This window comes from Helianthus annuus, chromosome 8 (assembly GCF_002127325.2).
Source record: "Helianthus annuus cultivar XRQ/B chromosome 8, HanXRQr2.0-SUNRISE, whole genome shotgun sequence".
In the NCBI taxonomy this organism is placed as follows: domain Eukaryota; kingdom Viridiplantae; phylum Streptophyta; class Magnoliopsida; order Asterales; family Asteraceae; genus Helianthus; species Helianthus annuus.
In genome coordinates, this window is record NC_035440.2 from 1,187,607 (window position 1) to 1,204,845 (window position 17,239).

General features: G+C 35.4%; 2 protein-coding genes across 3 annotated transcripts; one reads left to right on the forward strand and one right to left on the reverse strand.

Moving 5' to 3' along the window:
• Nucleotides 1-886: 886 nt before the first annotated feature.
• Nucleotides 887-4,740, reverse strand: LOC110871661 (pentatricopeptide repeat-containing protein At1g13040, mitochondrial). 2 transcript variants are annotated; one of them, XM_035976302.1, is made up of 4 exons: nucleotides 4,259-4,740; nucleotides 2,922-4,159; nucleotides 2,698-2,824; nucleotides 887-1,135 (listed from the first exon to the last, which is right to left on the reverse strand). In XM_035976302.1, the coding sequence occupies exons 1-3, from the start codon at nucleotides 4,477-4,479 to the stop codon at nucleotides 2,811-2,813; spliced, it is 1,473 nt and encodes a 490-aa protein (XP_035832195.1). In that variant the 5' UTR covers nucleotides 4,480-4,740; the 3' UTR covers nucleotides 887-1,135; nucleotides 2,698-2,810. The 2 variants fall into 2 exon arrangements, with proteins under 2 accessions (XP_035832195.1, XP_021976070.1); XM_022120378.2 differs by having other exon boundaries at nucleotides 2,922-4,739.
• A 9,722-nt stretch (nucleotides 4,741-14,462) lies between these two features.
• On the forward strand, nucleotides 14,463-16,066 carry LOC110870723 (protein-tyrosine-phosphatase MKP1). Its single transcript, XM_022119893.2, has one exon. The coding sequence runs from the start codon at nucleotides 14,723-14,725 to the stop codon at nucleotides 16,031-16,033; it is 1,311 nt and encodes a 436-aa protein (XP_021975585.1). The 5' UTR covers nucleotides 14,463-14,722; the 3' UTR covers nucleotides 16,034-16,066.
• Nucleotides 16,067-17,239: the final 1,173 nt, after the last annotated feature.

Below are 17,239 nucleotides of genomic sequence, written 5' to 3' on the forward strand. Positions count from 1 at the left end.
CTTAGATACAAACCTAAATTCTAACCCTTTAAGCAAACACAATCCAAATAATTTTGATCCTTTTGAAATTATACAAAATCACAGCATTATAACATTAATGAGTTAGTATGCTTGACTATTGATATTCCAGGATCCGGCAGGTTTGACGGCCTCGAGATAACCGGTTCAGTGGAGTATTATTGATAAGAAAGGAGTAGAAGCAAAATCGACACCGAACAGATTAATTTAAACTGGTTTCTATCCAATGATTTGAAGTTACATACCTGCGAAACCAATTGGACAGCATCTCCCCTGTGGAAACCAAAGCTTGTCCAAATGAAGAGACCGCATCCCTATTTATAGGTACAGGCCATTCGCAAGGATCAACATGTGCGAATGGACTTAATCACGGATGCACCATTAGGGACAAATCTGGTCCATTCGTACGAATGTGACTCGGACTATTGTGATGTCCATTCGTACGAATCGGCCATTCGTACGAATGTGACATTTACATTACAAAACCTTGTCCGTTTTCACACTATTTTATACAATATTCAACACACGCTCTATCTAGCCTATTCGCACAGTGGCGGACATACAAAATATGTACCAACAACTAAACCGGATAACTCTGTAGAAAAGATAATAACATGTAACAGTGACTAAACCAGATAAATCTGTAGAAAAGATAATAACATGTAACAGCAAAGTACACATAAAATTATGCTTAATCATACAAACATACTCTTTCTTGTACATCATCCTAAGTTATAAAAATGTGTGATTTTTTTTTTTTAATTCTATACAACAGACTTGTAAAAGTGTTTTATTCTGCTGATTAACCTTCTAAAGTATCTAGGTCCCAAAATAGCAATAACTAAGTGTCTAACTAACTAACACATGATTTGCATCAATATCTCAATGAATTATACACAAATTTTTGTTGCATGTTTCTTTGATATTGAAAGATGTTCGTCATATGAAGCAACAACGAGAGCGCCTTGAAAGTGATGATTGACTATTGGGTCTATATTCCACCTGTTGCCTGTTGGGTGGTGGCTGGTGCTTGTCATGACGGAACCCTAGGAGCCTGCAACCATCGCCGTTCCCTCAAATCTGAAGGACACTCTCCTCTTTAACCATTTCAACGTTCCTGTTCAAAAGCAAAAATCATTATTAAAACATAACAGAGAAGAATCCTAATATATATCCATGTGTATATAATCAATCAATCATACCCACTAAAATCCCACAAATAGCAAAGCTATTGGTAGGGTTTGGGGAGGGTGGGATGTAGGCACACCTTACCTCTACCCCTAGGGATAGAGAGGCTGCTTCCAGTGACACCCTTGGCTCCAAAGCACCCACGAAAGAAATAAATAAAACATGAGGTGTGTGTGTATGAAGCTACCAATATAACATGAGTGGTGAAGGAGTGCATGGTAAACAAGACAAATATAACAACACAAACAGCCTATACACATAGATACATATCTACGGCCATACACTACACCTAAAAAACACAATTGTACCCTCTCCTAGAAATCCTTAACCTTAATCCTACGTCTCCACGAGCTCCTATCATGGACCATGTTCTCAGAGAGGTGCAATCTTTGCAAATCCTTCCTAATCCGCTCATCCCAAGTAATTTTGGGACTGCCTCTACTCCCCTTCCCCTCCACCTCGAGAGTTTCAACCACTCTAACTGGCTCTATAGTTTGCCTCCTCTTCACATGCCCAAACCATCTCAGTCTTCCCTCCTATGTGTATATAAGCGTATGCAAAATTTATATGCGTGTATAAAAGATTCTAGCTAAAAGATGTACGAAACATTATGTTCTTGATATCCACAAGACACTCTGCTGCAACTAATATTAAACTCTAAGGAGCACACAAGGTATAAGCAGCAGCCATTTCATAACCAAGGATAAAGACCTTCTCTACCAAGAACTCGTCGGCTAAAAACAAAACCGTGACTTTCTGGATGGGCAACCCATCGGGGGCAAAGCGGACAATATCTTGGCACGGTTTACTTGGGAGTTGGGATGTTGCAATAAAAATACTTAAAAAAACTTGTATTATGTTTTAATCATTGCAACATCTTTTATTCTTTTTCAGTAGCTTGAGACTAAAAACTCGTGTCGGCCGTCAAGATGTTTGCTGACATATGCTTGTGTAAACATATTTAAACATTCTATCATAGTTGTTAATAGCGATTAGCGAATAGCGGACTATAGCGACAAGCTACCTATACGCCATACGGTACGTAGCGATAGAGATGAAACAATGTGCACTATTTTATGTTTAGCGATGCACTAGAAGATAATTTTAGAAATATTTTATTTGTATTTTATCAAAATACGTTGTTTTCATATGTATATTTAAAAAAAAAAACGAAAATCCTGCTATTTTATAGGCATATAATATCACTATATATATTAATAGATAAAAAAACCTATAATCCCGCTATTTCCACGCTTTGGAGGCACCAAAATTAGATCGCGACCTGCCGGCGCATCGCCACACTAAACGCTATAGCGAGCACTATGCTTGCTATTAACAACACTGCATTTTATTGATTTATGGTCATTGACTATTGACTATGACTAATGAATCTGTATTGTTCAATTACTGTGTTTTATCTTAAAACACAAAAAATACAAAAAAAATGCAAAAAAATTAAAAAACTGATACAAGAAGTTACAACAAGCTTGCCTTGCTCTGCAGCGTAAACTCCACCAAAAAAATAACGGCAACACGGCGGATTTTGACTATTCAAGATGGCATGTAGTCATCAAACGATTCGCAACTCACGCCAAAGTTAAAAATCACATTTTTCCACCTGAAATTTCATGTAAATGATTAACGTGAACACGCTTTAATATATACTGGCATACGAACTAATGGATGCATCATGTATAATTAACACACATACACACCTTTTCCATTACTTACGCTCGATAAGTCTTCTGAATTAATAGCATTAATAAGAGTCTCCGATATATCTCTATCAAGCGTAAAACCTTTATCCATCATCTGCTCCCACACCGTACAAGCCAACGAGAGCTTATTTTCACGTAAAAGTCCTCCAATTATCAACTTATACGTCACTTCATCCGGACACAAACCGTCAACTTGCATCCGCTCAAAAAGATTCATCGCTTCACAAACCCTAGAAGCCTTACAAAACCCGCTAATTATAGCGTTATACGAAACAACATCAGGCGTAATCTTATGCTCTATCATATCACAAAAAATTGTATGAGCCATCGATATTCTCCCGATTTTACACATATGATCGATAGTCGTTGTGTACAACACACGATCAGGTAACAAACCCATTTCCGTCATCTTGTCGAGAAGTGTTTTCGCTAAACTGGAATTACCGTCTCGGAGAAACGCTTTTATTAAAATGGTGAACGTAATGATATCGGGCCGTATACCTTGAACACCCATTTCTTCGAACAATTCGTAGGCCCGTTTAACACGCAAACCCTTGCAGAGTGCTCGAATAATCGTGTTGTACGATACAACATCGACCACACCTTTTACTTCCATTTTTCTCACCATTAACATGTACGCTTTTTCGATCAGATTAGCTTTACAAAAACCTTTGATAATTTGGTTATAACTGTAACTATCGAGTTGCATCCCGTTTCGTTCCATTATCTTCATAAGTTTTTCCGCTTCATCCAACATTAACTTGTCACAACAATAATTTAACAAAATATTGTACGTAACCAAATCCGGCGGACACCCGTTTTTTCTCATGAAGCTCATAATCGCTTGTGCTTTATCGAGTCTACCCGCTTTACAAAACCCGTTAATAAGAACGTTATACACCGAAGTACTGAAATCAAGTTTCATCACACCTACGGTTAACTCATAAGCTAAATCGGTCTTCCCGACACCACATAAACCTAACACAAGCGCTCTACACGCATTAGCATCCGGTCGTATACCCTTTTGGATCATCGACTGCCACATTTGAACCGCCTGATCAATCTGTTTAACCCGCATTAAACCACTAATAACCGTCGTGTAACTCACGACATCCGGATCTCTCCCCTTTTCCGACATGTTAACCAACACGCTCAACGCGATATCGACTAAACTTTCCGAACACAAAACATTCAAATACATATTATACGCCCACATATCCGGCACAGCGCCTATCCTATTCATATCGTTTAACAGCTTATCAATCAATCTAAAGTCTTTAACTTTACACAAACCACAAATAAATCTTGAATATGTAAACGAGGTTAAAGAATACCCTTTTGGAACCATGGCATCATAATACAATTCCACTAGCTCAAAACGTGAATGGCAGACTAAAACGCCGATAATACGGTTGTAATCAATGCTGAAAACTCGACAGTTTGATTGAGACATTTCGTCGAACACTTGGAGGGCTTTGTCAATGAGTCCAGTTTTAACGTAGTTGGATATGAGGGAACGGTATATGAGCCGTTGTTTACCAAGAGCTCTATACATATCCAACTGGGTATCTCAAGATGATCATATTATCATCGGATTGAGTGAACTGAATCAACTGGGAGATGAATTGTGGTCTGTTGGTGAAGTGTGTGAAACTAATGAGGCGGAATATGGATTTACAGGACCGATTTGGATCCTATAAAGACGAATGTAGAGAGAAGAGTGAAGTGTGAGATACCTGGTTGGTCGGAGAGCAGAGTGCAGACGGCGAAGTGGTGAACGAGGCGAAAGAGAAGAGAGATCGATGGACTTTGGGCCTGGGTCCAGTTATTCTAACTAGTATGGGCTTTAATGAAATGGGCTTAAAAATTGGGCTTTTTAGAAATTGGGCAACTTTTTCAACCCGGTTCAGATTCCAAACGGGTTCTAGTTCCGTTTAGAGGTGCACAAACCGGTTAATTTCAATAACCGGTTCGGTTAACCAGTTATACAGGTTAATTTCACTTTTTGACTTTAACCGATTATCTTTTAACTGGTCCGGTTAATTATTATTTTCGGTTAATAACCGTTTTTTTTTTTTGTCTTTTTTTAATGTTTCGGCTTTTTTTCGGTTAACCGGTCTACCTGTAAAAAACCGGTTACTATACTAAATATTCCTAACTGGTTTCCGGTTACTGTACTAATATCCCTAACTGGTTACTAACATACGGTTAACAATAAACACTAACCGGTTATTACTCAAGCGGTTAATAATCGGTTATGGTTAATTGACCGGTTATTTTGTGCACCTCTAGTTCCGGTCAAAACTGTTTTTAGTTTTATATCGCTTTTCCAAGTGTGGAAGTATTAGTTTGGTTCCTAACTGATTATTTTGTGCACCTCTAGTTCCGGTCAAACTTGTGTCTAGTTTCATATCGGTTTTCCAAGTGTGGAAGTATTGGTTTGGTTCCAAACCGGTTCCGTTTATAAATGGTGATTATGATCTGGTTTTAACCAGTTTTAAATCTGATACAATAAGGGGATTCTCGGACATGTCTAAAGCTGTTGGTTTTTTGCTCACATCTAAAGATAATTAAGTAAGTGCATATAAATGACTTTTTAGAACACATTTAAGGCAATATATGTAAATGATTATCTGGGTGATTATGGTCTGGTTTTAGCCAGTTTTCAACCTGATACAATAAAGAAACTCTCGGACATGTCTAAAGCTGTCGGTTTTTTGCTCGCCTCTAAAGAGAATTAAGTAAGTGCATATAAAACGACTTTTTAGAACACATTTAAGGCAATATATGTAAATGATTATCTGATATTTACAATTTTCTATTTAAAAATAATTTTGTATTGAACGGTTATCAATTTTTGTATCATCATATTATTTAACCTATTTAAGTATTTATTCAATTATACTTTATATATAAACTTGTCTATTTAATCGAACTATTTCAAAGGATAAGTGATTTCATGACAAAATCAAAAGTTTTTAAGATCAACTTAAAAAATTCAGCTAACGAAAATAACTGAGTAAGTTATTATTTCTTTATATTTAATTGTGAGGTAAAACACACATATATACGTCAAAAAAATTATTTACTAATCTTTACCAAAAAAAAATTATTTACTAAGAGCATCCACAACCGATAAAGGGTTTACAGACCTCCACCACATCAGCAACTGATCAGAAACCCCATCAACGTGTTTATATTTGAAAATTTTTATCTCTAAAGTTCCCAAATAAAAAAAAAGTTTTACGATAAACCCCACAAAGTTCTTAACTGTAAAGGAATGTTTGTTTCATAGAATTTGATAAAATTAGAACTTTAAAATATCTTCAGAAAATGTATTTGGTTAGTTAAAAGTAGAATTAGAATTGAAAATTAGTGAATTTATTCAAAATGAAGGTAATGTGTATATGACTAGATGTTTTAGAAATGTAACCTTCTACTATATTATTGTTCTTTTACTTTTTTTATATAACTATCAATAAGACCCGCGCGCGTTGCGGCGCGGGTACATCGCAAACATCGAACGGATTAGTTCAAACGTTTTGTGATGCGTTAACCATATGAAAACACGCGTTTCGACGTATCTGACTGAACTCAACGTAACCTATATAAGCATTGCGAATGGATAAAAAAAATAAAGTAAATCAAATTTATACCGTACAATGATAACGTATTATATGTGACTCGAGTCATACATAGAAAGCGTAACGTGTATAACGGAAAAGCTGACACGTATAATCAAAAGATATTAATCAGATCTTTTGAAAAAAGGGAAAAAAGAAACTACAATTTGACTCCACTCGGTTCGAAACAAAATTTACAAAACATTCATAAAATTAATCGCGAAAACATGTTATATTTGACCTGTCTCGTTTTCCAAAAAAGTTTACGTCGAAACATACATCACCTCGAATTTATATCAAAACGCACATAAAAATATGCACGTAAAAATCGTTTTTTTTAACGAAAACGTATTATATTTGACCTGGCTCGTTTCTAGAAAAAGTTTACGTTAAAACGTAAAGCAAATCGAATTTATACCGACACGTACATAAAAATATGCACGTAAAAAGTTAGTTTGTATTAAGTAAAGGAGATATAGCGGTAAACTTGAAACAAAGTTTAGTAAAAAAAAACTTAATAGGTTAAATATGTATGTAAAATCATGCCAAGTAGCACTAATGTCACACCACTGCCAGCGGCCACCAACATTAGAAGAGCTCATAGAATTAAAATTAAAAAACTAAAAAATAACACCGAACGAAAAACAGACGTAAAATCGTTGAAACACGCACGCTCGTTATGGCGTGTTAATACGCATAAATTAGACAACAACGTAAAACGCAGAAAAGAATAACTAAGTCGATCTATGACCCGCACGCGACGAACTTGTCAAACAAAGAAAAATACTGTCAAACGAGAAAAAAACACACGAAAAACGTTGAACCACACACGCATGTTGCGGCGTATTGACTCACAAAATTTAGAACGAAACGTAAAACGAAAAACTTGCGAGAGATGAAAAGTATGATGGACCAAATTGAAAATAAAAAAGTATTGGGGTTAAATTGCAAAAGATGGAAAACTTTGGATTAAAAGTAAAAAAGTCATTGGGGTTAAAATTCAAAAGATAAAACCTTTAGGTTAAAAGTGAAAAATGCAAATTTTTTTTTTTTTGAAAAACTCCCAATGCATATATTACAACAACATGAAGCAAGAAATGGTTGCTTATTTATAGTTTGGAAATTATTAGATTAGAGTGTATAATATATAAATATAAACTAGAATTACGACCCGCCGCAATGCGGCGGGGATTCTTTAGTTATAACTAAGTCGATTTAGGACGCGCATGTTATGTTGAACCTTTCAAACGGGAAAAAATAGACGATGTAAAAACGTTCACCCACACATGTACGTTGCGTCGTGTTAACTCGCAAAATTTAGAACGAAACATAAAAACGTTAAACCAAAGACGCACGTTTCGATGTGTTTAGTCACAAAATTTTTGAACGAAGCATAAAGCGAAAAAATTTGCGGAAAATAAAAATTATAAAGGACCAAAGTTGAAAGTAAAAAAAGTTGTGAGGATAGATTGCAAAAGATAAAAAGTTTTATGTTAAAAGTAAAAAACAAATAGTTTTGCGTTAAAGGTAATTTATGAAATACATTTGAGTGAAAAGTTAAAAAATCATTTTTTAAAAAAACCCTCAAAGCCAAGGTTACGACAATCATATGCATAACCATATGAAATACATTTGAGTGAAAAGTTAAAAAATCATTTTTTTAAAAAACCCTCAAAGCCAAGGTTACAACAACCATATGCATAACCATTTTTTCTTTGGAAAACTCTCAAAGGCAAGATTACAACAAATAAGTAAAAAAAATCAAAGTGGTTAAATCGCAAAAGATGGAAACTTTTGAATTAGAAGTGAAAAATCAAATTAATCAAAGGGGTTAAATTGTATAAGATGAAAACTTTTGAATTAGAAGTGAAAAATAAAATTAATCAAAGGGGTTAAATTAACAAAGATTAAAACTATAAACTTAAATTGTCAAAGATTAAAACTTTAAGGTGAAAAATGAAACAAAGATTAAAACTTTAAACTTAAATTGTGAAAGATTAAAACCTTAGGGTTAAAAAGAAAAATTCCAACTTTTTTTTGAAAATCTCCCAAAGCCAATTGTACAACCTTGATATGCATAAGTGTAACGCCCTGCGTTTTCAAACTTCCTACATTTAGAAACCTTACGTGAAATTCTAACTTTGGAAATCTTGTGTTCTTATAACCATTCTTTCATTGTAATCGTTGTAAAATACGGATCTTGCTTCGTAAATAAAACTTGTACATTACACTTTTTACCTAGTTAAATCATGTTTTATTTTATATTTCACCTTGTTACAAGTTAGGGGAAACATTGTTGCACATTATTACACAACTTAACTAACAAAATTACTCATTATAATGTTTTAAAAAAATAAAAAAATAAAGAAATATGGCAGCCCCAATTCAGCAAAATTCAGCCCATATAGTTGGGTTTTGTGGGCTAGTTTCAAGGTGTAACCCCTTCTAAACACTTCCAAAGCCCAACCCATTGAAACCCTAATCCTTCCCCCTATAAATACCACTTATAACCAGCCTCCCTACCACTTTTGCAACCCTAAAAACTCACAAAACATCCACCAAACCGTAGCTGAAAGCAAGGGTTCGAGTAGATTGACACCCCTTCACGAAAATGAGCATAACTCACTCAATTCTTATCCGATTCACTCGATTCTTTTTCCTACTTGCTTGTATAATCATGGGGTTCGATTCCTAGACTTCTCCTTGGAGAAATCAGACTTGGAAATGCCCCGAAATAGTCCATAAACTTTCTGTTTGTTTTTATGTTCATCAAAAACTTGTTTAAACCTATGCAACTTGTGTCCAACACATCTCATACCTATGTCCTAATGCTTACAACTTATCCCATGGTTGGTTAAGCTTAAAAACAAGGTTGAGACATTTAAAATCAGAGGATTAAACCTCATAAACTTGGTGTTTTGTTTAGGGTTTTTAACCCACAAGTCATGTCAAACTTTGTCTTTGATACATGAGTGATTATGGAACAACTTGGGTTGTCCAAACACACAATCCTCACATGATTTGATGAATTCTCTTAGTTAGTGTGTATATTTCTTATTCTTTATTGTATGTTCATGACCCTCCTTGGTTGTTTTTTTTTTACATCAAGTGTAGTGGTGAACACATAGAGGTGCCTAAATGGAAGACTTGATCTTCCTACCTCCTACATGACTTCTATGACATTTAGAGGTACCAAAATGAAGATTTTAATCTTCTACCTCATGCTTGAACTATTGGACATATATTATATAACCTAAATACATTATTCGAATAATCGAATCTTTGATGATGAACTAGTGTTCATATGTCGGGGTACTAGATTACATCATCCTAGACTATGATAACTTGTCACGATTCTAATGGAACCTTGTTCCATGAAAACATCTAAACTCCTTCGAGTTTCCTAGTGTCAAGAACAAGCATCATATGTACTAAATGATTATTTTCCATGTTATTCTCATATCTTATTTTTATGTTGTTTTAAACACCGAATCTCGACTCTAAACATACTTGAACTTTAACCCTTATACATTCGGACTCTAAATCTCTACTCGTCAACAATTGGATAATCGGAAAACATATGCAAACTTTGTGAGTATACTCGTATTCCCCCTTTTTACTTTTATCACTTTTGGGGTGTAACATGTTTACCTATTGAAACTTACACATGAACTTTTGTCTAAACACATGAACATTCCTATAACATGCTTGTATATGTGATGGCTTGATACTTTAAATTTGGGTGATTCTTATGTGTAGAACTTATCATTAACTTCGTACGAGCCAAACCTTGACATATGTAGCGCTATAGGATTAACGACCCGCCTCTACTGAAACTTTGGTTATGTCATGAGCAAGTTGCGTTTTCTTTGTTTGATATGTTAGACACATGCCATATTTAATGTTTATCTTGAATCGCATGCTTGCTATGAGGGATTGTTCACACTTTTATCTTATGCTATGTACGTACCAAACTTGTATACTCGCCTTTGCTTTTGCATTGAACTGTATTTTTAAACATGTTACAGGTTGATGATGACGATGCTATGAAAAGAAGTAGCGTTGATGCCTAGATACACATATAGACGTTTAGGTTTAATATGTTGTATCAATTTTGCTTATGTTGTTATGTATTACTTTTGGAACTTGTTGTCATTTGAGTTTATGTAATGTTGACTATTTGAAGTTATGAAATGAAATTGGGATTATTAAAATATTGTCACAAATAGCGTTATGATGTCTCTAGCAATCTTCACACTTCGTCTCATCCCGATGTTTCCGCCATTGGTTGGGGTGTGACAATAAGTTTATTGCTTCTTTATAAGGTTATAATTAAATCATTATAAAGAAGTAGCTTTTTCATGCATGACCACTTGTACATCTTGCTTTGGGTGGTTTTCAAAATTTTTTTGACTCACCTATACCCATCTCTAAACTCCACTGAAACCTTTTATGCCTCACCCTCTCTCTCTCTCGATCTTAGGGTGAAGGGGGTGCACCCCTAATTAGGTGAGTGAAAGTTTTTTTTAACCCAATCATACGTTGCCATGTCATTTCCCCTCTATAACTCCCCTCTTGTCCAAAAACGTACGGGGTGCACCCCTCTTAGGGGAGTTGTTTTTTTATTAAAAAAAAAAAAAGAAAACAAAAAACTGATTGGTTGATACAAGCATGGGGCCCACCATCTCTCTCTCTCTTGTTCGGTGACTGAACACCCAAAACTCATGCTTCACCCTCACCGATTTGGGCTCCCGCATGGTTGGCGGTGCCACCCCGATCGGCAAATGATGTCCCCGCATGGCTCACCGATTTACGCCCCGCTTACCCTTATTCACAAACAAAACCCAAACAAAATCTCACTCATCTCTCAAATTATACACACACTTCAACAGGCCAAACACCCTCTCGGTCACCCCTCCCACTCGACAGAAGGCCGGCGGCCAAAGGCCGGTGGAGCCGTTTGCAACAACAGTGGTGATTGGTGGTGTATGGACGGTGGAGCGGAGGTGCGATTACGGCGGTGGGGGTTCAGTCGGTAACCCCTCTTTTCTTTTCTTTCACTTCGGTTTCTGTTATTTCCTTCAAATATGATGAAAGTGGATTTGATTCTGGTTCCGGCTCGGGTCTCGGCTCATGGTTCGGTTCAAGATTCAGTCAAGTTGTTCGTTTTTGTTTGGCTATTTAATAATGAAGACGATGAATAACTTGGCATGAATAATACCTTGCCAATAAGGTTGTTTTTAATTGTTTTTTTTTAAATTATGTTTTTAATAATATTTTCTTGATTATATAGTTAATCTTTGATTGATATTTATCTAATAATTTATTGTTAAGAGTAATTTTACATACACGTGTGTGGTGATCTGTATTTCCACCCCTTCATCTGCTACAAAGGAAGGGTGTTTCGGGTGGGTATTTCGGGTGGGGTGTTTGGCAAAAATTCCACTTTATTAATTGTACAAAACATATATTAATAATACAGTGGGTGTTTCGGGTGTGGGTAGGGATGTTTCGGGTGTGGATGTTTGGTGGCTGCCAAAGGCCCATTCCATTGTTTCGGGTGGAGGGATGTTTTCGGGTGGGTAGTGTTTCGGGTGGGTAAGGGTGTTTGGCAAAAATTCCACTTTATTAATTATACAAAACATATATTAACAGTGGGTGTTTCGGGTGTGGGTAGGGATGTTTCGGGTGTGGATGTTTTCGGCCAAGAGTCCACATTTTAAAGGGACCACCTTTACCTTCATGTTGGTAGGAATGGCAATGGGCCGGTTTTGGGCCGGGTATTGGTAATCCCAGGCCCGTACCCGGTTGTAATTCTTTGTCCCATACCCGGCCCGTTACCCGTCGGGTATTTGTCGGGTAATTACCCGACGGGTATCGGGCATACCCGCAGGTATCGGGTATACCCGTTAATTCCTTAAAAATACCCATCGGGACAAATGTGCAATTTTTACTTTGATGTTTATATAGTTTACAATTTTAATAACTATAACAAATGAAAATATGATTAAATACTTCCATATCATATTCATACTACATATACCAAATTAATCGAAACGATTAAATATTTCCATTTCTAATATACATGCTTAAAAATAAGTTATTTGTTTGCTAAGCAGTTGCCAAATACATATACACATATGAAATACTAGTTGTCTTCATATCCAAATATGTATTCAAAAAGTTAAGTTCACTTGTGATAGCTATTGTAAGTATTGTGCTTGCTTTCCAAAAGTGAAGCTAGAGTAGCAGTTCATTACTCATCCCTTGAAACCTCTTTCCTACATTTTGAGAAAAAGAGAAAAATATACTATTAAATAACTCATCACTAAGGTAGCCTTTAGCATAAATGTAATAAAATCTTAAACTTGGAAGATATATTTACCTTGTCACCATCATCATAGTCATATTCAATTGTTTGACAATATGCTTGATTTCTTTTGAACAGGTTGCTTTGCGTATAAAAAAGCAACACAATAAATATAAAAATAATCTTTTCTATAAACATAATCAAATGAAATTTATAATATGATTATTTCGGGTATTATTCGGGTAAATGGGCCGGGTATCGGGCGGGTATCATTAAATCCCATACCCGTACCCGTACCCGAATTTTTTCCATTTTTAAGCCCATACCCGGCCCATACCCATCGGGCTTCGGGTATACCCGGCCTGTATGTTTCGGGTTTCGGGTATACCCGTCGGGCTTGGGCTTTTTTACCATCCCTAAACTTCGACCTGATTTTAATCTTCAAAACTTTTAGAGAAAATGGTGAAATTCTTTAAAAACCACCACTAGTATAAACAGAATATATTTTACAAAATACAACACATAAATGAAGTTAAAAAGGATAAAATAACGACTTTTTATAAAGATGTTCATATAAAAAAAAGACTTTGTTTGTAATTATTATTATTATTATTATTATTATTATTATTATTATTATATTTATTCTATATGATTTGTAACGGCCGATGAATAATTCTTTTGGTCGATTGGGCCGCAGATTATCATAAATACATCTATTATATTTTTTAATTTTTATTTTTACCCTTGTACTATATATAATATAGGCTTTTATTTAGATTAAATGACACTAAATATACGATAAATAAAATGTGTAATATACCATTTATAAAAAAAGTTAAAACAAATAAGAATGATAAACTAACCCAAACCTGACCGAAAGCATAAACATTCGGATGGGTATTTGTGTATGAGATTATTTATATATTTTGTGGGCGTGAGATGGTATAATACCAGGCGATACCCAATCCATTTAACCAAAATATGTATACCCCTTTATCAAAATCATATTCATAATTATTTTTCTTTTGATTTTTGTTTCTTTTTTTTATCTATATGTAATAGAGTAATCTAGTAGTCCACTGTCTCTTTAATTTTTATATATCTACTATTTTTGGATAATAAGATTATATAGAAAATAAAATGGTAAAAATGTACATAGGATTCGTAACGGATAATTTTATAGCGAGTATACCCAATATGGCGACAAGTAATTACTAACCGGTCCCCGAAAGGTACGAGACAGTATCTGAAACTTGATTTTACAATTAGACATGAATCGAGAATTACGGATACCGGTTCCAAACTCCTCAATTTCCATCCTAATTAGACATGAATCGAGAATTACGGATACCGGTTCCAAACTCCTCTATTTCCATCCTAATAAAACTCGCGACAACAAAAAGTAACTTAATGTGTATTTTGAGAAGATTGAAAAGTAAAACATAAAGTATTACTTTGGTCATAAGTATGAAAAGAAAGTACAATTTTCGTTTACAAATCAAATCATCCCACAATTCAAAAGCAAGCATTTGGACTTTTGACTTTATGGTCAAAGATGGCTTGTTTCCAACCATTATTATTATAAATCAAATGTTATAAATAAATTTATATTGATTTTGGTTTTAGGGTTCCTCACCAATCATCCATCAAACAGGCCATTGCTTTTCCTAGTAAGTCTTCATTCAACTTCTGCCCCTTTTACTATGCACCATTTGCTCAATTATTAATCTTGTTATTTTATAGGTCCTAAGAGAGAGAGATATAAAGTTTATTGTTTTAGGTGAGAAATATATGTAATTTAAGAATAAATTGATGTACCCATATAAGTATTTGATCATACCCAACATTTTAGTTGAAAATTTGTAATGTTAGGGGAGAAAGATAATACTAACACCATCCCACCACCACCGTTGCCACCCGCCCCAACGAGTGACGAGAAGACAAATTTGCAGCCAGTTTCATGGGCTGGCGTGTCACCTGTACGTTCAACTCCTAGAAACTCAAAGTCAAGAACTTGTTTGCCTCCCATTTTGGTTTCTAGACCGAAAGCGATGGAGTGGCCGAAGGCGGGGGCAGATGATATTGGGGTGTGGCCAAATGTCACTACACCTCGTGCTAGCCTTAAAGCACGAGACGAATTTGACAACGAATGTTCAAGAATCATAGATCATGTTTTCCTAGGAAGTGATTTAGTTGCGAAAAACTTTGATGTTCTACGTGAGAATGGGATCACGCATGTTTTGAATTGTGTTGGTTTTGTATGTCCCGAGTATTTCAAGAAAGATCTAGTGTATAAGACTCTTTGGCTAAGAGACACGCCTACGGAAGACATCACGAGTATCCTATACGATGTTTTTGATTACTTTGAGGATGTTCGCGAACAAAAAGGTCGTATTTTTGTTCATTGTAGTAAAGGGGTCTCAAGATCAACATCTTTAGTTATCGCATATTTAATGTGGATTAATCGGCTTAGCTTTGAAGAAGCATTTGAACAAGTGAAAGCCGCAAGAGGGGTGATCGACCCGAATATGGGTTTTGCTTCTCAACTCTTGAATTGCCAAAAACGGGTCCATGCGGGCCCCATGAGCCCGAATACCGTTCTAAGAATGTTTAGAATCGCCCCACATTCCTCATATGACCCACTTCATCTTGTGCCTAAACTGTTGACCCGACCCGATTCAAATGCACTTGATTCGCGTGGAGCATTCATCGTTCACGTGCCTAACAACATTTACGTGTGGATTGGAAAGAACTGTGTTTTGTTAATGTCCGAGAGTGCGATTTTAGCGGCTTCACAAGTGATTAGATATGAAAAGGCAACTGGGCCGGTTTTGAGGGTTTTAGAAGGGGAAGAACCGGTTGAGTTTTGGGGGGCGATTTTGAGTGAAAAAGAAGCGAGTTTAGGCGAAAGGAGAGTCGTTGATTATGATTTAGACTTTGCGATTTTTGACAAGGCGGTTAATGGCGGGGTTGTACCGCCTTTGGCTTCGAGTAATAACAACCATGAAATGTGCTTACCGGCTAGACGAAGCAGCTGGGAAAGGTTGAAAAGAAAGTTCACTAATGGTGTTATGCAAGAGTTAATGGATCATAAACTAACTTATGAGGATGATTATGAGCATGATTTATGTAAATCTCCCTCTCTTATTGTTAAGAGACTCAAGAAAGTTTACTAATTTGTTCAACCTTATGATGTCTGAAAATTCAGATGTTTTGTGCACAACTGAAATAAAATCAGTTGTATTTTGTTTCAAAACTAATAAATATTTGATGAATGTTGAGTTCATATCATATGTTACTCTCCTTAATCACTTGTAATCATATTTAACAAACTAATTATACGTATAAGAAATTATAGAGTTAATTATTGTTTTCGTCCCTATGGTTTGTCAAAAATCACTATTTCAGTCCATTAGTTTAAAAATTGCGATTTCAGTCTCTGCGGTTTCACTTTCGTAACCATTTCAGTCCCTATACTTAACAGAATAATGGATTGAAATGGTTACGAAAGTGAAAACATAGGGACTGAAATGGTTACGAAAGTGAAACCACATGGACTGAAATCGCAATTTTTAAACTAATGGACTGAAATAGTGATTTTTAACAAACCGCAGGGACGAAAACAATAATTAACTAGAAATTATAATTCTCGACAAAAATGTAAAAACACGTTTCTTTTTACCATACTCTCGGATCTCATAGACGACCGCCAATGATAGCCCGTTGTTTGGAACAGATTCCATTTTGAGAGAGTTAAATAAGCACTATCTCGTTGAAAAGTTCTATACATCTGCCCTTTGTCAGTGATATGAATTGGACCGGCTGTTTAACATTTATTAGTTACTTTTATTTCGTTCTAGGAATACAGAATTATGTTTTGAAATTACTACACGATTACACTTTAAACAAATAATCAATGTAAAAGCGCCAAACTATCAAAACAAAATTGTGTCAAACCAATCCAACCAACTCAGCCGGTTTGGTTTGTCATTTTCCAAAACTGTAATTAACGATTTGAATATTTGAATCGGAATTTTCATCAAAACCAATTGAATCGGACAGTGAAACACACCTAGTTTGTATATCGGAGTAATTTTGAACAAGTCTTATGACCAACATCTATTCATATCCAATTGACAAGTCTCAAAATCCAGAAACACTGGGAAAGTTCAATTCAAGTACATGTATATTGAATAGATGTACTTGAGTTTTGGCATAAAACCAATGTTTTAAATCCGGTTTTTAAAATCAAATCGGATTAGGCTAAAAAATGGTTTATCCGGTTAAACCAGGTTGTACCGAGCGGTTCAACCGGGTTGACTGGCTAGCTCTATAATTTCATAAATTACTACATCAACTTAAAAGTTAATCCAAAAATGCAT